General features: G+C 40.9%; 1 protein-coding gene across 5 annotated transcripts in view; it reads left to right on the forward strand.

Annotated features, from left to right (window-relative positions):
• The first annotated feature begins 1,283 nt into the window (after positions 1-1,283).
• Positions 1,284-23,335, forward strand: part of Sec24a (SEC24 homolog A, COPII coat complex component) — an 82,465-nt gene continuing 60,413 nt past the window's right edge. For 2 of the 5 annotated variants that reach the window (XM_063230664.1, XM_063230667.1), the window contains exon 1: positions 1,284-1,464. In XM_063230664.1, coding sequence (XP_063086734.1) covers positions 1,299-1,464 — 166 coding nt within the window. In that variant the 5' untranslated portion in view covers positions 1,284-1,298. Of the gene's footprint in view, positions 1,465-1,539; positions 1,996-10,176; positions 10,589-23,335 lie in introns of those variants that run through there. The other 3 variants (XM_063230668.1, XM_063230666.1, XM_063230665.1) reach the window with 3 other exon arrangements.

A 23,335-nucleotide genomic window follows, 5' to 3' on the forward strand; every position in this document is an offset into this window, starting at 1 on the left:
GAACACTTTTAAGAGAAAGCATTATTTACTTATTGGCAAATATTCATGATTATTTAACTGTTTTAACCAAGGAGATTGTTTACTTTTTAAAATCTTTGAATACACAGATATTGCTTAAACAGAACAAAGTTCAAAGAAAACTGGATTTAACTAAATCAAACCCCAGTGCCAAGGTCAACAAAAGGAATCACATTTAAATAGTAGATTAAACTAATGGACGTTTGAGACCAGGCATTAGCACTTTTCTCTTTCAAGAATGACCATGATTTTTTGTGTGATCTCGTGAAGGCTGTTTCTCTGGGATCTATTATTTCTTTAAAACACTGAGAGGCTTGTTTGTGTATCTTTTCAAGTGTTCACAGTTGATATGTCTTGGGATTTTGTGGTTGGGGCTGTAAATTGAAAACAATTCAAACAAAAGCGTCATCTTTATCTTACAAAAGATTTTGTATCTGGATCTTGTAAAGAAAGTTATTTAATTATTGAATTCCACTCATGGCAAATACCCATTTCAGTAAGGTTTAGATGCAAAAGTAACAAAAACTAGGTAAGGATAAACTCTCATTTAAGTATTTGGCTCCACGATGCTTTTCAGGCCTGACAGGAGGGAGTAGATTTTTTTCCATGTAACATTTCATAGCAGGCCCTTTGCTGCTAAATGAATTAGGTAAGATGTACTTCAGCCTGAGATTGCAAAACCTGTGACATGACATTTTATCAGCAGTGCAAATCTGTGAAGAAGTGCTTTGTCATTGGCTCAGAGCAGGGAAAACATCTATGTAGAGCGAAGGTAGCTAAGATCATTAGCTGCGATTGTTAACTTGTGTTGTCTCTTCAACCGATTTCTACTTCTTTGACCTCAAAAAAGTCTACCTGAACAGAAAACACAACAAAACACCACAACTGTTTCTCCCCCACCCCCTCCAAGGAAATCCTCTTCTCGAAAGAGGAACCAGAACGGCCACTGACACGCGCTGTTGAACGCGCTATGCCAGGTTCAGAATCAGAGACCTATGAGACTGCACAAAGCAGAGGCCTCCTCGGCTCTTCGCAAGTCTGACACACATACCACCTCATTCATTCATTCATTTACTGGCTGTTTTTTTTTTTCTTTTTGAGACAGGGTCTCACTATGCAGTTCAGGCTGGCCTTGGGCTCACTGTGTAGCCCAGGCTGGTCTCGAACTCATAACGATCCTCCTGCCTCAGCCTCCGGAATCCTGGGATGACAAGCGTGCGCCACCACACCCGGCTCCACCTCTTTTAAAAAGTCCCTAATGTGGCAGGGACGGGACGCTGATGCCCGTCGCCCCGGGTAACCCTCACGGAAACCCAGAAGCGGCGCAGCGCCAGGGCGCTTTGCCCTCGACTCCCCTCCGTCGGGAGGTGACGCTCGCACCGGCGGGATTTCCGCGGGGTGACACACGCCACTTCCGGCCCGCGGTGGGAGCAAGTGACGTGGCAGGTGAGTGTCGGCCCGGTCCTCGGGGTCCAGACGCCCGCACTGTCATGTGGCCCCGCGGTAGCAATGCACACGCAGTGCGGAGCCAGGCGGCAGCAACGGCCGCGGCAGCGGGCCCAAACCGGAAGTGCCACGTGTCCCGACTGCGCCGGCGCGGCCGGCGGCTGACAGGCACTTCCGGCCGGGGCCTCCCTCTCTCGGGCTTGGCTGCTGCCTTCCTTCCCATCCGGCGTCCGCGGCCCCGAGGCCGATCCCCAGACCTCAGCTCCCAGCCCAGGCCGTGGCCGCCGGCCGGCTGAGGCGAGCGAGGCGTCATGCGTCGGGCTTGAGGCGCTGGCCTCCCCTGCCCCGCCTCAGTCCCGGGTCTCGGCCCCTCCGTCCGCCTTGAGCGGTTGTCTGTGGGCTCCCCGGGCGCGACCCGGACCGTCGCGGTCACCATGTCCCAGCCGGGGCCGCCGGGCTCCGGGGCTGCGCCAGCCGGCCTGCAGGCCCAGAACGGGGCCGCCGCGGCGTCGGGGGCGCCCTGCAGCAACGGTGAGTGCGGCGCCGGCGGGCGGAGGAGGAAAAGGAGGAGGAGGAGGAGCAGCGCTGACCTCCGCGGGGCTGCGCGGGCGCGGCGGCGGCGGCGGCGGAGCCCCGGGTCTGGCTGGGTGTTTTCCAGTTCTATATGCAGTTAGTGACTGCATGTTTGCAACTCCCGGGATAAACCGGGGTGGAAAAAACAAAAAACAAGAGATTCAGTCGATCCCTCCAAAGTGGGAGGGTCGGTGCGTCTGGGCGCCTTTGCCCGGTTCTCCGCGCCTCCAGCCCAGGGACCTGGGGAGCAGGATTCGGAGTCGGCTCCGTGTCGGCTCCGTGAGTGGGGGTCGTATGCAGAGCAATGAATGACTTTGCTTTTGGACCACCCCGCAGGGATTCCCTGTGTCTACCCAAGACCCTCCCAGAACCTGTTCGGTTTTTCAGTTATGGAAGAACCGAATAGATGGAAGGATCTGTTTTATTTCTGGACGCATTTACATCCCTTGGAGCAGGGTTGGACACAAGTTTCCGAACCTCCGAGGAGAGATGTGGCACTACCATTTGTCGTATGGCATGAGACTCTTACAATTTTATATCTTGTCTAGGATTCCTTAAATTGTTCTACACTGCGACTGCTAAGACTGATAGAATAACAGTGAATCTGTTAAATTGACTCCTGGAATCTAAGATCTTTGTGAAGTTGAGGAAAATAGCCAGTGGTTAAAATTGCTAAATGGTTTTAGAGAAGACTGTTTTCTTTACAAAGAAACCTCTGTAGGACTTTTAAAAACGCCCGTGGGCAGGCAGTTACGTAGGCAGAAACAAGAAGACACAGGAGGTAGGCACTGAAAGAGTGTTGACTTGAATCAGTTCTTTCTCAAGTTTCTAGTAACAGATGATGTAAACTATATTTTGTTCTGTGATATACTTAGTAACATTTACACTGAGGGTGAAATCACTTTAACACATTCATTTTAATAGCTGGAAGAATGTGATGAGAAGTGAAATCAGGACTATAAACATAAGAATCTTTTTTGGGGGAAGGGGTCAGTGTACTGAGCTACATTTCCTTTTTTTTTTTTTTTTTTTTTTTGGTATTGAAGATCGAACTCATGATCTTGTGCTTGCCTGGCAGGTGCTTATGCTGTTGAGCTAAATTCCTCCTTTGATTTTTCTTTTGAGACAGGATCTAAGTAATCCAGTTGCCCAGGATAGAATTTATGATTCTGTTGCCTCAGCCTCCTAAAAGTGCTGGGGTTACAGGCATACATCACCACACTTGGCTTATGTAAACAGCTGTAAAGTTATAATTTACGTCTTTTTTATTGTTGTTTTTTGTAGTAGAGTTTTACTATGTAGTCCTGGCTGACCTTAAACCCGAAACAGTCTCCTTGCGTTAGCCTCCCAGCTGCTGAGATTACAGGCATGCATAACTATGCCTGGTTTTTGTAAGCTAGTTCTAAAGTTTTGTTTATTTTCAATAAATGGTTCATGTCCTCTGTTGGTTTGTTGTTCATTTCGCTAATGCAGAAAGAAAGGGTGTGAGGAATTGTAGAGGGGAAATATTCCCTTGGAAGATGGAAGAAAATCTTCAATGCTGGGATCTATTTGTGCAATTTCTTTCTTTTTTTTTTTCTTTTTTCCGGTACCGGGGGTCGAACTCACAACCTCCTGCTTGCAAGGCAAGTGCTTATGCCGCTGAGCTAAATCCCCAGCCCCTATTTGTGCAATTTCTACTTACATGTTCTATTGAAAACTCTTTAACTTTAGATTTAATGTAGCTTACATAAACTACATATTATAGTACAGTTAGATCTTGAGATTTTTAAGATCAGAAGATCTACTAATAGTGACCTTTTTGTTTTTTTAATATTTTGCATTTATATTATGTGATGTCATTATATTACTTCCTTACCCACCAAAACATTTCTCTCTATATATTGTTAAATTGCACTACAACTTACAGGTTGTCTAGGCAGTTTTTCCAAGTCTTTATGTAGGTTTGTGTATGACGAAAACTGATAGACTGTAAGACTACTTAAACTAACAGATCTTAATCTGATTATCATGAATTAAGGTTAAAAGGGAATAAGGAGTGTTATTCTTAGTTGCTTTATTAACTGTTTGAATCAACGTGTCAAGGCACTTAAAAGTGTGCTTTTATTTAATTTGTAACATTTAATATTTAATTTTTTGCACATATAATTAAGAGTGAAAGGATATTGCCCTTTTTCTTTCCCCTTTCTGCTATTATGTTGTAATTCTGTAAAATAATATCTGATGCCTAGTGTGTTGGTGTATAGTACCTTGGAGACTGAGGCAGGAGAATCTCTGTGCAGTTCAAAGCCCCCTAATAGTTTTAGAGTATCTCAGATGATTTAATGAGACCTTATCTCAAGAAGTAAAATAAAACAAAAACAAATTAATATCTGACTTCTGTCTAGACTGTAAGCCCCCATTTTGGGGGGCGTAGGGGTGGTATGGGGATTGAACCCAGGTCTTGTACATTCTAGTATGAAGAAAGAATATTAGCTGTTACATATCATTCTTTCTGCATCTTTTCACACGGTGTCTGGCACATTCTACAGCAGTTAATGGTTTTGTTGAATAAAATTTTTAGAATTGGGTGTTTTTACAGTTCAGTTCACTAAATACTGTATGTATTGATTAAGGTGGCAGCTCACTTTCAGCTTCTTTCATTCTTTTTTACCTCGATTTTTGCACATCATTAACACCCAAAACAACAGAGTCTGTGGGCTTTTGCTTGAGGAGGGGAATAATTTAAATCCTAGACTTACGCTAATTTTGGTGTTTTTTTTTGAAACAGGTTCTTGCCAAGTAATCTAGGCTGGTCAGTAACTCACTGTATAGAGCGGGTTGGCCTTAAATTCAAAGTGATCATTCTGCCTCAGCCTCCTGAGTGCTAGGGTTACAGATGTGGGTCACCAGGCCTAGCTACTTATTCTAAAATTTTAGGGGTAACAGACATGTAAATCTTTCAGTGTTGCTCTGAGGTAAATCATGCTGATGGTTATGTGTGTAATATAGGAGGTCTTTGGTCATGAAATAAACATGCTCTGAATAAAAACTGTGTAACACAGATTACTGTGGCTAAGTGCTATTTAGTGTTTTCAGCATGGACAGTAACTCTGGTTCTCAGTACTCTTTGGATACCTCTGCTGGAACTTTTACCCAGTGTGTGATAACTGTTGAGTGGTTTTGGCTATGGCTGCAGCCGCTGTCTCAGCTGCTTCTTCATTGGGGTTGGAACCCTGGGCCTCGCACACCAGAATTAAGGGTGAAAAGGATATGGCCTCTGCCGCTGAGCTACATCCTAAGACTGAGCCTCCTGTTCCTCTTGTTTGTCTCTGCTAATAGATTGAGGTGCTGAGAGACAGCAATTGAAACAATAAGACCTAACCTTTATTGTTTACTGTGTGCTCAGGCATACTCTGCTTGGTTGCATTATATGCATTATCTTATTTAATCCTTAAAATAGCCCTGTGAGGTAGGAACTGTTGTGTTTATTAACAAGGAAAGGGTGATGAGTGGTTAAGCAAAGAAAATAGCTGGAGGTCACACAGCTACTAAATTTAAATCCATGCATTGTTACTTAACGATTGTTACTCTTTTCACTTTATTGTTATCTTTTGATCCTAAGACCTAGATTTTGAATCAGTACCCAAATTAAAGATTAAAATTTTTTTGGTTTCTGTACATAGGTAGATACCTATAATTACAGTAAATCTTTGCTGAAAGTTTTCATAACTGCCACCTAGCTTATTTTCCTTGGAGTTTTAATACAGTGTGTGCCCTAACCAACTTTTGGTAGTGTTCCTTCCATTTTTTTGCTGTTTCAACATCACTTTTCAAGTTGCATCTAACCCCCATTTTGGTATCTATTTATTTTTTATTTAACACAGGTTTTTGCTACACAGTACAGCCAGCCTTGAACTCACTATGTAGCCTACACTGGCCTCAAACTGGTGACAACCTTCCTGCCTCAGCCTCCAAACTGCTGGAATTATAGGCATGCTTTTTGATTTTTAAAAGAGTTCCTTTTATTAGTACATATTTGTAGTACAAAATGATTACATTTATTGCAGGGTGTTTGTATGTGTACATAACACATCTTTTTTTGTCTTTTCCACTCCGATCCCTCCCTGTTTTCTCCAAATTTTGTTCTCCTTCCCATTTTCTTTCTTTTTTGTTTATTTTAAAACAGGGTCTCACTCTGTAGTTTAGGCTAGTTTTGAACTATGTGGCCTTGAATTCACAGGGATCCTCTTGCCTCAGCCTCCTGAGTGCTGGGATTACAGGTATATGCCACCACCACCAGCCCTCTTTCACATTTTCAAAAGCTCAATTTTTATTTTTTCAGTTCTTTTTTAAAATCCTTTTTCCTTTCTTCCCTTTCCCTCTCTTCATCATTCATTCCCCTTCTCATATGAGGAAGATCTTTCTGTTTCTCTTTATGTTACTTTCTCTGTCTTTCTTTCCTCTTCCCTTTCTCCCCTCTTCCCTTTTTTCCTTTCTCTCTTCTCTTTCTCTCTTTCTCTCTGTCCTCTTTGTTTGATGGTATTTGGTACTGGGGATTGAACTCATGACCTTGCACTTGCCAGGCAGATGCTTCTGCTGCTGAGCTGAATTCCTGGCTCTGTCTGTCTTGACAGGATCAAGCTATATAGTGCAAGTTAGCCTTGAAGTCACTGTGTATCCCAGGCTGGCTTTCAACTCATGGTATTCCTCCTGTCTCAGCCTCCTAGGTTCTGGGACTACAAGGGTATGCTCCACACTGGACAGTTTTCTCTTTCTTTATATTTCGGATTTCTCATATAAGAGAAACAATGTGATTTTTAAAGCTGTCCAGTTTATTTTATTTAACATTATGGTCTTGAGGTGCATCCATTTATGTACACAGACCGCAGGTTTATTCTTCTTTATAACAGAGTAGTATTTTCTTTATACGTTCATTTGTTGATGGGCATGCAGATTGTTTCCAAGATTTTGCATTTGTAAGTTGTGTTGTTTTAAACATGAGTATATAAGTGTCACTAATACGATGTCTAACTCTTTCAGGAAAATTCTAGAAGCCAAATTGCTAGATCAAATGGCATTTCTGGTTTTGGTTTTTAAGAACTCTCTATACTGATGTCCGAAGTGGTTGTACTAATCTACATTTAGAAGTTTTTCCTCCCCAACCCTTGACAGCATTTATTATTATTTGATTTGATTTCTCTTTCTCTCTTTCTTTTTTTTTGCAACAGGGTTTCCTTTATGTGGTTTACGCTGTCCTTGGGCTCACTCTGTAGCCCAGGGTGACTGTGATCTCTTGTGATAGTGATCCTTTTGCCTCCGCCTTCCCAGGGCTGAGATTATGCATGTGCCACATATCCAGCTGTTCCTGATTTCTTGAGGATAGCCATTCTTTCTGGAGTAAGATGACTCTTTTTTTTTGTCTTTTTCCTTTTTATCGGCACCGGGGATCGAACTCACGACTGCCTGCTTTATAAGGCAGGCACTTACACGCTGAGCTAAATCCCCAGCCCCTAAGTAAGATGACTCTTGGTGTTGTTTTAATTTGCATTTCTCAAATGACCCCTGATTTTGAACATTTTGTTATATGTTTACTGGCATGTGTACTTTTGAGAAACGTTTATTCATTTTGGTTACTCTTTTTTTTTTTTTTTGGTACTGGTGATCGAACTCACGACCACATGCTTGCAAGGCAGGTGCTTATGCCGCTGAGCTAAATCCCCAGCCTGGTTATTCATTTTTTGATTGGGTCTTAAAATTTGAGGGGAATGTAACTGTTTTAAAATTCTTTATAAAATTTAGGTGTGAGGAATATTTGGCAATATTTTTTTCCCCATTCTGTAGGTGGTCTGCACACTTTGTTGGTTGTTTCCTTTGATGTGCAGAAGCTCTTTAACTTGATCTGATTCCATTTGATGGTTCTCAGTAATTATTTCTTGGGTCTTTGGGGTTCTATTCAGAAAGTCCTTGGTTACGCCTGTATCTTCAAGAGTTTTACCCATTTTATGTTACAGCAGATGAAGTGTTTCTGTGGTGAGAGATACAGGTCTAGAATCAGTCTTCTACCTTCTAATGTGGATATCCAATTTCCTAGCATCACTTGTTAAAAAGACTATGCTGAAAATCAAATAGGTGAAGTCCCTGGGGTTGCTTCCACTTCCTCTATTCCATTCCATTAATCTACATTGGTGGTTTTATGCCAGTACCATGCCATTTTTATCTCCGTAGCTTTGTGATAGTGTTACTTCTAGTGTAACCCCATAAATCTGAGATTGGGGTGCCTCCTGACTTACCTTTGTCACTAAGAATTACTGTTTGGTATCTCTTCTGGTTCCAAACAGAGTTTCTGATTGTTTTCTCTTGTTCTATAAGGAATGCTGCTGGTATTTTGATTGGGATTGTAGTAGTAAATCTCTGGACAAGCTTTGGAAATGTGGCCATTTTGATCATAATAGTTTTGCCTATCGAAGAATATGGGATAGCTTTTCATTTTCTGATGACTTTTTAATTTTTTTTTTTCAGAATAAGGCAGTTTTTGTTGTAGACCTGTTTTAGTTCTTTGGTTAAGTTAATTCCTACTTTTTAAATTTTCTTGATGCTACTATGAATGGTATTGTTTTTCTAATTTCATTCTTAGTGAATTTTTTTTTTTTTTTTGGTCTTTATCGTTTTTATCGGTACCAGGGATCGAACTCATGACTGCCTGCTTGCAAGGCAGGTGCTTATGCCGCTGAGCTAAACCCCCAGGCCCCATTCTTAGTGAATTATTAATGTACTATAAGAATGCTATTGGTTTTTGTGTGTTCATTTTACATCCTGCTACATTGTTGAATCTGACTATTGATTTTAGGAGGTTTTTTTTTTTTTTTTTTTCATTTTCCCCCAGAAAGGGTCTCACTAGGTAGTCTGGCTCACAATATAACCCAGACTGACTTTGAACTCATGGTAATCCTCCTGCCTCAGCCTCCCCAATGGTAGGATTATAGGCTTGTGCCACCTTGTCTGGTTAATTCTAGGAATCTTTTAGTGGGGTTTCTTGGGTCTTTTAAGTAGAGGATCATGTTGTCTGCAAATAATGATACTTTGACTTTTACCTTTCCTATATATATCTCATTTTTTTTTTCTTTTCCTGATTACTCTGGCTAATTCAAGGACTGTGTTAAACCAGAGTAGTGATAGTGGACATTCTTGTCTTGATTGTACAGGAAAAGCTTTTAGTTTTTCCCTATTTAATATGGGCAATAGGTTTTTCTTTTAGATAGCATCTGTCATGGTTTATGTCGGTGCCCCCCCCTTGCATTTGCATTGTGCTTTGTGATTGGTTCATTGTCTAGTGCTTGGATTGATGGTATCAGTGCTACACCCACCTAGGGGTATAACCAGCATACAATGTAATGGCTGGTAGAAGGTGTGTCTCTCTTGCCAGTTTCTGTTGCTGTTTGCAGCCACCATGAACTGGGGCCCCACCATGCCCACCTGCCTTGGAGCCGAGTATGGACTGAAACCTCCAAAAACTGTAAGAAATAAACTTTTCCTTTCCCTACTTTGCGCATCAGGTATTTTGTCTCAGTGGTGAGTAAAATGTAACTAAAACAGAATCTCAGTATGTAGTTCAGATTAGCCTTGAACTCACTATGTAGCCTAGGCTATCCTGCCTCAGTCACCCAAGTGCTGGGGTTACAGATCTGTATCAGGTACTAGGTTTGTGATTCATGGCTTTTATCAGATTGAGATAGGTCTTTCAGTACTTATTTTGTTTGAGTTCTAATAATGAATGGATGTTGGGTTTGTCAAAGATTTTTTTTTTTTTGTCTTTTTCCTTTTTTATCGGTACCAGGGATCGAACTCACGACTGCCTGCTTCCAAAGTAGGTGCTTTATGCCGCTGAGCTAAATCCCCAGCCCCTTGTCAAAGATTTTTTCTGGTTCTCTGATAATGTAATTTTTCTTCTCTTGTTTCTGTTTATGTGATGAATTACATCTGTTGATTTGTGTATGTTCAACTATCCTTGCACTGTATGGATGGAGCTTATGGGGTCATGATACATCTTTTTGGTGATTTGTTGCATTCTGATTTTTTTTTTGTTTGTTTTGTTTGGTACCAGGGATTGAATGCACGACCTCACACTTGCCAGGCAGGTACTTGTTTTTTGTTTTTTGTTTTTTTTTTTTTGGACAGGGTCTCACTATGTAGTTCAGGCTGCCCTTGAATTTGAGGTCATCCTCCTCCTTCAGCCATCTAAGTGTGCTGCCACGCCTGTGATGATTTGTTGCATTCTGTTTACCAGTATGTTGTTGAGGATTTTTTTTTTTTCCTAAAATCTCAGTATTGATGTTGTTGAGGATTTTTGCATCTGTCTTCATTAGTGAGACTGGGCTGTAGTTCTCTGTTTTGGTTGGGTCCTTGTTTGGTTTTGGGATTAAGGTAATGTTAGCTTCCAGGAATGACTTTAGGAATATTCTTTCCCTTTCAATTTCATTAAAGGGTTTGAGGAGTATCGGCATTAGATCTCCACTAAAGTTCTTGTGGTATCTGGCAATGAAACTATCATGTACTGGACTTTTTTTCATTGGTAAGTTTTAAAAATTACTCCTTCAGTTTTATTGCCTGTTGTTGGATTGTGCAGGATTTTGAAGATTTTTTTTTTTTTTTTTAAGATAGGATCTTATAGTTTTAGGCTGACCTTGAGCTCATTATGCAATGCAGGTTTGGCCTGCCTCAGCCTCCCAACCGCTGGGATTACAGGCATGAGCCACTATAACCTTGAAAGATTTTTAAATCTTCTAGATTCAGTTTTGGTAGGAATCTCCATTTTTTTCTAAGTTTCCCAGTTTATTGGTATACAGGTTTGTGAAGTAGTTGGTAATAATATTCTAGATTTTGTTAGTATCTATGATGATTTTTGTCTTTGCCACTTCTAATTGCTTTGATTTGTGTCTTTTCTTTCCCTTTTTTGGTAAGGTTGGTTAAGGGCTTATCTATTTTTTTTGTTCTTTCAAAGAACCAGCTCTTCAATTTATTGATCATTTGTGTTTTTTGTCTTTATTTCATTGATTTATGCTGTGATAGTTATAATTTCCTTCCTTGTACCAACAAAAGATTATTGTTGTTTCACTAGGACAGTGATAGCAAGCCTTTTAGAGCTTTCAGTTATAACTGTTAGCCAGCTGTGGCACGTATGCTCTAGGTTCACCACCATGAGAGTATCATTGGACTACTGTGTTTATTTGGGCTTGCTTTGTTTTTTTATGTGGCATTCACAGCTACAAACTTCCCTTTTAGGATTTGCTTTCATTGTGTCTCATAAGTTTTGTTATGTTGTGTTGCTATTGTTTAATTCTAGGTCATTTTGATATTTAGCATTTGCTTTGACCTTTCTGTTGCCCTCCCCTGTATATATGCCCAAGCTGGCCTCAAACTTACCACCATCCTTTTGCTTCAGTGCTGGCATTATAGGTGTGTACCACCATTCTCAGCTTTTTTTTTTTTTAATTAAAAATTTAACTTTTTATTCTTGGTGCCACTACAGTAATTTACCTGATGTAATGAAAAGTCAAGTCTACAACAGATTAAAGACCCTAGGGATGTACATCTAATTGGCACTACTTCACAATAAATCAGTAGCTGCACTCTTTACAAACAATGGAGATCACAGTCCTGAACCAGAGGGCTTTCCTGTCCAAGCTGTAGTTCCTTTTCTGACTGGATCATCACTCCTTCTGTGGCAAATTTTTACAGTTCTTCCAATGCATTTGGGGCAGTAGTCTCAACCTGCAGCTTTCCTGACAACTCCTTGGTCTGTCTCGTGTAGCCCCTTCCTACTGTTTTTAGAACCCTTTGATACCGTATGCACCACTTCCACCCCAGATCCATAACCACCAGTATGGGGACTGCAAGAGCTTCTTCCACCAAACCTGCTCCTCTTTGTGGGTCCATAATTTGATTGCTATTGGCTGCTATAATTTCCAAAATCTCTATAGTTCTCATCACTGCCATAGCTACTGCCGTTAAAATTTCCTCCTTTATTGGAAGCATCCTGTCCCCCTCTACTGCCATAGCCGCCGTGTTGGTTACCATATCCTTGTCCACTACCACCATGCCCTCTACTATTATTATCAAGACCACTGCCATAGATGGCACCATCATCTTCAAATCGATCATATCCAATCATTACCTCCTTCATAACTACCTCTGCTACCACCTCCTCCACCACCAATGCTTCCTCATCTAGAAAAGTTCACATCACAGCCCAAATTCCCTCCCCCACCCCAGAGTTTTCCCCATGGCCTATTTTATGGAGAGACCATTTCCACGACCCCTTTGGGGTCCAGCAGAGTGCATCTCTTGTTTAGACGACCTTTTCCACTTCACAATTATGCCCATTAATGGTATTTCTGAACACTTTTATCAACTGTGTCATAATTAGCAGAAGTTACAAAAACAAACCCATTCTTTTTTCTGCTCTGCCCATCTTCTATAACTTACAGGTTTTAATCTTGCCATGCTTTTCAAAGTAGTCTTTCAAATTATATCTGTGTTTGCTTTAATACCATCAACAAAAAACTTGCTTCAACAGGCTTTATGAAATCTTCTCTAGAACCAGCTCCCTGTGGTTCCACTATAGGCTGTTAATGGTTATAAATTGTTTTGTTTTGTTTTGGTACCTGGAATCAAACTCATGACCTTCACTTGCCAGGCAGGTGCTTATGCTGCTGAGCTAAATCCCCAAATCAACTATGGGCTATTAACTGTGTGTAGTTGAGCACACCTTGCTGCTTCTACTTCTTCAACACACAAAACAAAATAGACAAACCAAACCAAAACAAAAAACCCCAAACAACAAAGCCCCTGCAGCATTTTGGTGTGTGTGTGGGGGTCTCATTATTATATAATCTGAAAGTGTGCCGTTTCTTAGAACGTTCTCTTAAACTATCATCTGCAGTTTCAAAGCTCAGCCAGCCAATAAAGAGCTTTCCTCTTCCAGAGATTCTTGTGGATCTCCTCACCCTCCCTAAGCTGAGACCAGACTTTCTGTTTACCTTGAGTCAGGGTGTCCTTTAGTTTCTAAACTGTCCGGTTGGGCTGAAACTAGTGGCTCTTCTGCTTCAGTCTCAACAGTTGCAGGGGTTGAGCCCAGAGCCTTGCGCTTGCTCAGCAGTGCACCTGCTGAGCCATACCCAGGCCTACTGATGCTTTATTTGTTTGTTTGCTTATCCCAGGCAGAGGCTCTGCCAAGGGTCTTGCATGCTCCAGGCAGGGGCTATGCCACTGAACTATGCTATGCCTCCAGCTTCATGTCGCTTTCCTCCCCAGTGTGAGCTGGGGATTGAATTCAGAGTGTTTTTGCTGAGTTACATCCCTAGGATGGTGCCCCCCAGCCCTTTATTTTGAGTTTGGTCTCACTATGTAGTTGAGCCTGGCCTTAAACTCACTATATAGTCCAGGTTGGGTTCATAGCCATCCTCCTGCCTCGGCCTGCCTCCTTAGTGCTAAGATTACGGGCATGTGCCACCTCACCTGGCCCTGTTTTCTTTTTGTGTGTGCTTTTAAAAGTTTTTGGGTACATTTTAGGTATATGTAATGATAACATCCATCATAGGATTCATGATAATATCTTGCTGCTTCTTTTTTTCCCCATCCCCCTACCCACCCTTAAGCCTATTCCAGTGTTTTCTTAAAGCTTTTATTTTACTAACTCATGTATGGGTATCAATTTGTTGTATTTACAGTAAATTTTTTCAGTGGTCAGTGGATTTTGATGTATGATGTGAGGTGAGGCATTAAGTTAAAAATTAGGTAAACCCGGGCGAGGGGTTTAGCTCAGCGGTGTAAGTGCCTGCTTAGCAAACATGAGGTTGTAAATTCAATCCCTGGTATCAACAACAACAAAAAAGTAATCCCAGCACTCCAGAGGCTGAGGCAGGAGAATCATCATGAGTTTCAAGTCAGCCTGGGCTACAGAGTGAGTTTGAGGCCACCCTGAACTGCATAGTGAAACCCTGTCTCAAAAAGATACAAACAAAACCAAACTAAAATTGTTTTCCAAATTTTAAACTTACTCTTACCTGTTGTATCTCAGAGCTCATGCATAAAAAATATTATAGGCAACTATATTAGATAGAAATCAATATGTAGTCTAAGAGAGGGATTGGGCCCTCAAGGAAGTTAGCACAAAAAAAGGGCATTAGAATTGTGTGGCTAGAAGTGAATCTGAAGAAAGCCAGGCTTGCAAGATAAATAGCAACCTGAGATTATATCGCAGTTATCACCATTTGGTCCCTTGGGCACAGATACATATGTAGGTGGGTGATCAGAACATCTGGATCCATAGTCCTTCCCTTCCCAGAAGTGCTTTTTTTCTTTCCAAACCTGGCTAGGTAGAGGGTTTCTCAATTGGATCAATGTTAGCTAAGTGGCTATACTTGTAATGCCATAGGTTGCTGGACGTCTGAACTGTGTTGAACCCACGTTATTTTGCTGTATAAACTACCCCTGACACAAAGCATAGGTGGCCACCCATTTGAGACCTCTCCTGTCTCTAAGGAGCTTTCTCTTAAACCTTTCTTGCTCATTTTTTTTTTTTTTTTTTTTTTTTGTACTGGGAATCAAACTCAGGGCCTCATGCTTGGTAGGCAGGCACTGTACTACTGAGCTACATCCCTGCCCCTTTCTTGCTCTTAACCTCCTTTGTCCCTTGGAATTCATTCTTCAATATATACGGGACATGGACTCAGCACATCCGACATACAGCAGGTCAGGAGTTACATTTTTCTTGTATCATATTAAAAGATAAAGTTTTCAAGGTTTAAGGAACACATTGCTTTCTAAAATGTGATATTTTTTGAGTACTTGGATACTTTTTCATGACTTTTATTTGTACTTTAATGTAGGACACCAAAATTTAATGGAACCGTGTTCTAGAGAGCCCTGAATTAATTTAAAATTACTCAGTTGGATTAATGTAGAAATTGTAAACTGTATCTGTCAAATGGTTCAGTATATGTTTAACTAATATGTTTAAGAATTAGGAGATTCTGAGTCTTATTGGAATTTTAAAGAAACCATTCTGGGACATATCTTTTTCTGTTAAATTTAAATTTGTTATGAGGCTTATTCAGTGTGTTTGTAACCCTTCTGTAAACTTAAGGAGCTGGAGAGTTGTAGTTACTTTACTTTATTGAGGAGTTACTGTCAGAAGTTTCCTTTAATTCTACATGTTCATTTTTGTGAATAATAATATGCATCAATTATTTCAAAAGTTACATCAGTGGTTTCTAAAATTTGTAGAGCTCATTCTGAAGCACGTAAGAATCACTGTACTTGAGCTTTTTACTAAAGTAGGCTCTGGGGTCCCACTGTCCTGTGTCAGAGAAACACCAACCCGAAGGTGAGAGCTGCAATCCCAGCACACCCCCACTGTTCAGATTCAAGTCAGGTTCTTTTTCAGTATATGCTTGAAGCATGTAATGTGCACATTCATCCTTTGGGTTTGTACAAGTGCACAGCTCATCTTAATTATTTTTGTCTTTTCCTAATTTACAAAAGCTCTGTTTCCATGTTTTTCTGTAGTTTTTTCCCCCCTCTTATCTCCCCCCCTCATCCAATTTCTTGTTTTCCCCTTCTTAGGACAAGTTCTTCACATATCCTAATATCTAGCCTCCATTTTGTTCCTTATTTATATTTTGGGTTTCTCAACAAGAGAAACAATGTGATATTTAAACTCATGTGTGTAATTATTTCACTTAAGATTTTGGTCTCCAGGTGCATCCGTTTACCCTGTCTCATTTGTCCATCTTTGTGGCAGAAAACTATAATTGCAAAATCTTGGAGACAGCCCATCTGCCCATCAGCAGGTGAAAGGATAAAGAAAATGTGACACATGTTTATATACAGTGGTGTGCTGCTCTCCTCGCAGGTTCTGAAGCTGCTGTGGATAATTGCGAAGTGCTTCTCCGCGTTCAGTTTCATCTCATTTCCTTCTTTGCCTCTCTGTTTGACATCTGTCCCTACATAGCCCCCAAACCACTCTCCATAAAGTCACAGGTAACTTCCTGGTTATTAAATAAAGAATGTCTTTTAGTGCTCATTTCCCAAAAAACACTTGATATTCTTGAACTTCCCTTTCTTGCTTGTTTGCTTGCTTGCTTCCATGCATGCATTTATTCATTCATTTTATGGTGCTGGAGATTGAAAACAAGTTTTTTTGGTGGTACTGGGGATTGAATCCAGCCCCTCCCCTGACTTTTATCTATTTATTTATTTGGTCTTATTAATTTGCCCAAACTGGGTTCGTATTTGGAATCCTCCTGCTTTAGTCTTCCAGAGTGCTGGGATTACAGGCTTGTGCTAGCATGCCTGAACCCCACTACCTTATTATTATTATTTTTTATGAGAATCCCTTTCCTTGGTTATAGACTATCATACCTTGCTGGGTTTCTGTTCACTGTTTTTTTTTTCCTTTCTTTTCTTTTTTTTTTTGTTTTTTTGGTCTTTTTCGGTACCAGGTATCGAACTCAAGACCACACACTTGCAAGGCAGGCGCTTATGCCGCTGAGCTAAATCCCCAGCTCCTTTTTTCCTTTCTTTTTTTGGTGGTATTCCACATTGAACCTAGGACTGTCACATGGGAGCTACGTCCTAGGCCTTCACTAAGTCACCAAATTGTATATGCTGGGCTCAAACATGCAATCCTGTGTTTCTCAGCCTCTCAAGGTGCTGGGATTATGGAGTGTACTACCAGGCTTGGTTTCTTATACCTTTCGGGTTGGTGTTTCTCTATTGCAGTATTCTCAATATATCCACTAGCTTTGATTATCTTTTCTTTCTCTTCCCTTTAAATGTTGGTGTTCCTTAAAGTACTGACCTGACACAGATACTATATAGTTGTCTGACAGATTCTAGGTTCTTGCATACAATGAACAAAGATTTACAAGTGTAACAGGAAGATGTGCGCAGGGCAGGTCAGAACAGACAAGTGGTGTCAGGATAACAGGGAAATAAAAAGCATACACAGTATACAAATAAATGAGATTTTTGGATTGTTTTGAGACAGGATCTCACTATGTAGTTCAGGTCTTGAACTTACCATGTAGCTCAGGCTGGTATCTGTGATCTTTCTGCCTCAGCCTCCCAAGTGCTGGGATTACAGGTGTGTATCACCATTCCCAGTTTCTAATGTTTTCTTGAGGCCTGTTGATGTTTTAATCAAGAAATAGGGAGGGGCAGTCAACTAATTTAGCATATCTTCTTCCTGGGAGGAAAGCTTATTTCTTTTTTTTATCCTAGCCTTTTATCCTTCTTCTTGGGTATACCCTTGCATATCTAAGCTTGGCTTAGCTGCTTGATTAAATAGCTGCTTCAATTAATTTTTTTAAAGGTGGGCTATTTTCTTTCATCTGACCCTATCATAACTGTATTCCATAGCCAAACTATAGTATCAAATGTTATTACCCATGCCAGTAACTCTCAAAATTATATCTTTCTTATTTAATTTTTCCTTGTAGATTGTTTTGATTTGGAAACAAGGTCTCACTGTGTAGTTTATGTTGGCCTTGAGCTCACTATGTAGTCCAGGCTGGCATTAAACTCCCAGTGTCCTCCTACCTCAGCATCCCATGTCTTACTTTTTGAGACAAGGTCTTGCTGTGCAGTTCAGAATAGCAGTCTTCCTTCTTCAAGCTCTTGAGTGATGGGATTACAGGTATGTGCTACCATGCCTAGCCTCAAACTTATGTCTTAAATTGCAATTTACCTCTTAGGCATAGATACTGTAGTATACTAGATAGCTTACACTGTATTAGCCATTTTACCTAGAGAGAATACAGGGCCTCTTGCATGTAGGCCCTGTGTTTTACCACTGAAGTATACCCTCAGCTCTGTTTCCCCTTTTTAAAAATTTTCATTTGCAGAAATGGGAATGGAGCTCTGGTTCTTTATAGTAAGTGTAATGGCTGTGTGTAGATGTCCTCCCAAGTGCAATTATAGGTGAGGTTTTTTCAGAGGTGGCTGGATGTAGAACATGTAACTCTGGGATCAAGCGAGCTAAGATTCAGGGTGTGAGTGTTACCTTCCCTGTGTAGCCTGGATAAGACATAAGGGACAGAAAGACCCTTTTGCTTTAGTACTCTGCCTTGGAGCCAACTGATTATAGACTGAAACCTTTACAAACTGTGAGCTAAATAAACTTTTCCTCTTTTAACTTGTGGGTATTGGATATTTTGCCTCAGCAAGGAGAAAAGTAATTAACACACTAAGCCACATTTCCAGCCCTTTCATTTTTTTTAAATTTTGAAAGAAGGTCTTACCAAGTTTCTGAATTACCAGGCTGGGCTTGAACTTGTAATCTTTATGCTTCAGTCTTCCAGAGTGCTGAGATTACAGTGGGGAACCACCATGTCTGCCTTTTGCTTTGCTTTTTAAAGTTGAAATTTATTGTTTGGGAGAAAATTTTCCTATGACTTAGATTAACTGATTGGGAGACTAAAAATTAAGAGCACCAAACAAAAGTCAAAATTTAATCATGTACAGAGAAAAGTTTACACGTGACTTGTGATTAGAATTTGATACTGTTTGATACTTCTATACTGTTTTAATATCAAAAAGATTAGAAGATGATCACTTAGAAAAGCAAATGATCTTCTGGAAATGGGTCCTTTGGAAGAAAAATGTAATAGTTTTTTTCTTGATACAAGCGTAGGCTGGCCTGGAACTCACTAAGCTCAAGTTCCTTCTGCCTCAGCCTCCTGAGCCTAAGGATTACAGGTTTTTGCCACCTTGTCTAGCTAGATTCTGTCTTTACATAGAAAAGAGCTTTCAGCAACCCTTACCTTTTGCTCAAAATAATTTTTATTCCACTGTGGTGTGTTCTGGACCACTACATAGTCAGTGATTCATTATTTTGATTGGCTATTTAATAATGACTTCAGCATTAACAAATATAATCCAGGGGGCTGGGGATTTAGCTTAGTGACACAGGCTAGTGCAAAGTCATGAGTTTGATCCCTGTACCAAAAAAATCCCCAAAACAGAAAACAAATATAATTCATTTAGTGAAACTGTGAATTTACTGTCATGCTTCTAATGAGCTGATGTGAGTTGTTGTGTGTTCACATTATAGTTATTCACAACAGGTCTGTGATAATAACCACTATCAAGCAAAGTAAGTTTTTTGTACTATATTTAGTTTTGTTTGTTTGCTTTGTTTTTCTGAGACAGTCTCATTGTATAGTTCAGGCTGGTGTTAAGCTCACTGTGTAGCCTATGCTGTCCTCAAACTTGTGACAGTCCTCTTGCCTCAGCCTCTTGAGTGCTGGAATTGGAGGTGTGTGCCCTCACATCTGACTGTATTTGTTTTTTTAGTGGGTGACTTTTTTACTGGGTGTCAGAGTACTGGGGTCTCCTCCTAGAGGTGATTTCTAGGTGCTTTCTATCCTGAGCTAATAACTGGTCAAGGCAAGCACAAATGGTAGCCCAGTTTTATTGAAGGTAGGAGAAGAGGCTCTGCAGAACAATGCTGGGTCACACTCAGTGGCAGCTGTCCTCTTGTGGATCGCCGGCTCTCCAGGCTGTCAGGTCTGGGCCATTCTGTGGGAAACCTGTTCCAGTCCTTGGAGAAGTCCACATACAGGGGTTGGGAACTGCTTTGTACAAGTTCCCTGGGATTTTGTAATGAACAGGTCATGCCCAGTTCCCCAGTGCACACCTTATTCTCCTGTCTCAGCTTTATGACTGTCCCTTTCCCTTCTCCTTTCCTCTCCTCACAATTTTCCTCCCCTCCCCCTCCCCTCCCCTCCCTTCTCCTCCCCTCTCCTCCCCTCCCCTCCCCTCTCCCCTCTCCCCTCCTCTCCTGTCCTCCTTACAATTTTCTTTCTCCCTCTTTTCTGTGTTGGAGATTGAACCCAGCTCTACCGCTGAGCTACATCGAGCAGCACTGTGCCCAGCCATGTGACTGCATATTCTTGTCATCTTCTCTGTTGGCCTGTTCTACTTGTTCTGTTTGGTAAACTTTGATATTTAGCTTTTGTGTGTCTGCACTTGGCTTAGAGTACCTCTTTAGTATATTAACCAATGATAAATTCATAAACACAAAACCAAAACTGGTCTGTGAAGTCTTGCGGCATTACTAGGCCAAGAGGCAATCTGTTTTTATCCAGATGTCCCAAAATATGCTAATAAATTATTTTTTGGTTTTTATTTATTCAGATATCATTCAACTCCCACTATTGTTACTTAGTCTTTCATTTTGTGCTTGAGTTACTGCTCTAGACTAATCCCCACCCATCTTTGGAGGGAAATTTATGTCTCACAGGTGGGCGTCCAAAGCTTCACTGTCCTAAGCAGGCTCACATGTGTACTTTTGAAACTGTGGTCTTGAACTCCAGCTTTGTTTAGGACACTTGACAGAACACTTTGGCTCCATCATGGGAGTTTTCCCCCAGATTGTTTGTCTATTGACTGCAAACTATTGTACGGATAGTTTCCGTTATCAGACACTCTTTTGACCAGTCTTTTCCTGAGGCTAACCTATATTCGCTCTTCAGGATTTTTCTTTGTTTCATGCTCTGGACTGAATACAGGGCTTGTCCTATGGTATTCATGAACATGTGTTCTGCTGCTGAGCTACACCGCAGCCCTCTCAGATTTTAGCTCAGAACTCTCAAGCACTGGTTGCTCGGTGCTCTCAAGTGTCCCAGGCTTCATTTGTCCCATCTCTCTATGTTGTCATTAAATATCTGTCTTCCCATCCAGAGTGAGCTGAATATAGGAGTGAAGTGGGTTAATACACCACCCTGTCCTAAGAATGTTTTTAACTAGTTAGCCACCTGGAGTAACGTGAATATAGAGGTGTTCTTTAACAGATAACAGACTAGGAGAAAAAAGGTTAAATGGAACAGTTTGCTTCCCTAACTGAATTACCACTGTTGCTGCTTTTTCTTAGATGATAGTAGTCAGTATCTAAGGAATGCTGAGTATGAGGAAACACTATTATAAATCTGCATATAAATCTTATTTTGGCATTGTATTGATTTCCTATTGGTACTGTAACAGATTACCACAAACTTAGTGAATTAAACTAACATAAATTTGTTGTTCTTGATTCTAGAGGTCAGAAGTGTGATGTAGGTCTTACCGGCTAAAATCTGTGTCTTCAGCACTGTACTTCTTTTTGCTTGTTTGTTTTCTTACCTTTTCCGACTTCTGGAAGCTATCCTTTCACACTGTTTGGTCTGGGCCTACTTGCTGCAAAATCTGCTGTGGCTTGTTGAGTCTGTCTCTGGGTGGCATCGCCTCAATGTCTGACTTTCCCTTTTATTTATTTGTTTTTGTGCTGAGCCTGAACTCAAGACCTTGCGCTTGCCAGGCGGATGCTTGTGCTGCCGAGTTATATCCCCGGCCTCCTATGACTGACTTTCCGCACTCCTTCTTTAACCTTGTGATTACAGTGGCCACATCCTGATACTCTTCCCATTTCAAACTAGTTGATTAGTAGCTTAAAGGAACCTTAATTCTCCTTTGTCAGATAACCCAACATGATCCCAAGGATTAGGGTACAGAATTCTTCCTTCTGCTTACCAGACATAACACATAATGTTGGTACTACTCTGCTGTTGTTGTATTTTGTAGGCAAAGAAACTGATGTCTAAAGATGTTAAATATCTTGGTTCTGAAATTGAGCGTAGAGCCCTGAGCATGCTGATTGTCTTTGTTGCCGAGATAGGGCCTTGTGGTATAGCCCCGGCTAACCTTGAACTGCGGGACTTGAGTGCCCCTCATGCCTCAGCCTGTCAGCTGCTGGGCTTATTGATGAATTTAAATTACTTCAGAAATTTAAATATCTTGCTCATGGAGAAACAATTACTGAATATTAAGACCAGAATTGGATCTGTGCCTTTATTTATTTGAACCATGGTACCATTTATTTACACAAGAATTCTGGGCCACAAGCAAGTCAAGGGGAGAAGACTAAGATTTTTAGGGTTAGATTGTTTCTTAATCTGTTATGTCTAACAGGAATCCACATTAGAAAATAAAGTAGATGTTTCTGCGTAGAATTTTAGTTGGAGATAAAATTCAAGGTGATACAGTTAACATCACGACCTTAGTTTGGGTACGGTGACACGCCTGTAGTCCTAGTGCTTCCCGAGGCAGGAAGATGGCAAGCTTGAGCCCGGGCAGTTTAGTGACTTAGGGAGGCCCTCTCAGAATGAAAGAGGACTAGGGCTGTAGCTCGGTGGAAAGGCCTTGGGTTTGAGCCCTAGTGCCACCACCACTACCACCAAAAAAAGTACAATTTCAGAAAGAAATTTGATTGCTGGTATTTTGCAGGGGAGGACGAAGGAAAGATTCTGTGCTCATAATTATTACTTCATGCATTATTATTATTATTATTATTGTTATTATTATCATTGTTGCTGTTGTATTGGAAACTGAACCTGGAGCTTCATGTGGCTAGGCAAGTGCTCCACCAAATTATATGTGCTGGACTCACTTGAGTTGCCCAGGCCAGTCTCAGAGCTTTTTGTTCTGCAGCTTCCCGTGTAGCTGGGATTGCAGGCGTGTGCCAGCTTGCTCTTGATTAATCACTACTTTATAATGCCATTTCATTTAGAGCGATCCAATATTGTCAGGAAGTTGATTGGCTAGGATTTCTGGCATTCTTTATAGTCAGACTCAAACTGTGACACAGTCACACAACTAAGGGATAGTTTTTAGATTTTTTAAGTTTTTTAATGGTAAGTTCCATAATTACATATGTACTATAGTATGGAATAAGAATATATACCACGTGACTGATTACCAGTTCAGTGAATTATGTTGTTCGTATCTGTATATTTTGGATAAGTTGCTCTGTGTCTGGAGTTTCTCAGGATAACAATATTCACAACCTCTTGGAATATGCAGATTACTGTTCACTTTCACTTTCCTCCCTCTCTCCCATTCCTTCCTCCCTTCCTTCCTTCTTTCCTTCCTTCCTTCCTTCCTTCCTTCCTTCCTTTCTTTCTTTCTTTTTGGTAGTATTGGGGGTTGAACTCATGGACTTGCACTTGCCAGGCAGGCACTTAGGCCACTGAGCTAAATCCCTGGCCCACTCCTTTCTTTCTTTTGATTGAACCTAGGGCCTTTGCACTGACTACATCTCCAGCCTATTTATTTATTTATTTGTATTTTTATTTTGAGAGATGATCTTGCTAAGTCACTAAGTTGCCCAGTTTGTGTAATCCTTGTGCCTCAGCCTCTCAAAGTACATGGGTTATAGGCCTCCACCCCAAGGCCAGGCATTGTATTTTACTTTACTTTATTTTATTTTATTTAGAGGTAG

Source organism: Cavia porcellus, unplaced genomic scaffold (genome assembly GCF_034190915.1).
Source record: "Cavia porcellus strain 051 isolate PalLab524CR breed Dunkin Hartley unplaced genomic scaffold, mCavPor4.1 scaffold_19, whole genome shotgun sequence".
NCBI lineage: Eukaryota > Metazoa > Chordata > Mammalia > Rodentia > Caviidae > Cavia > Cavia porcellus.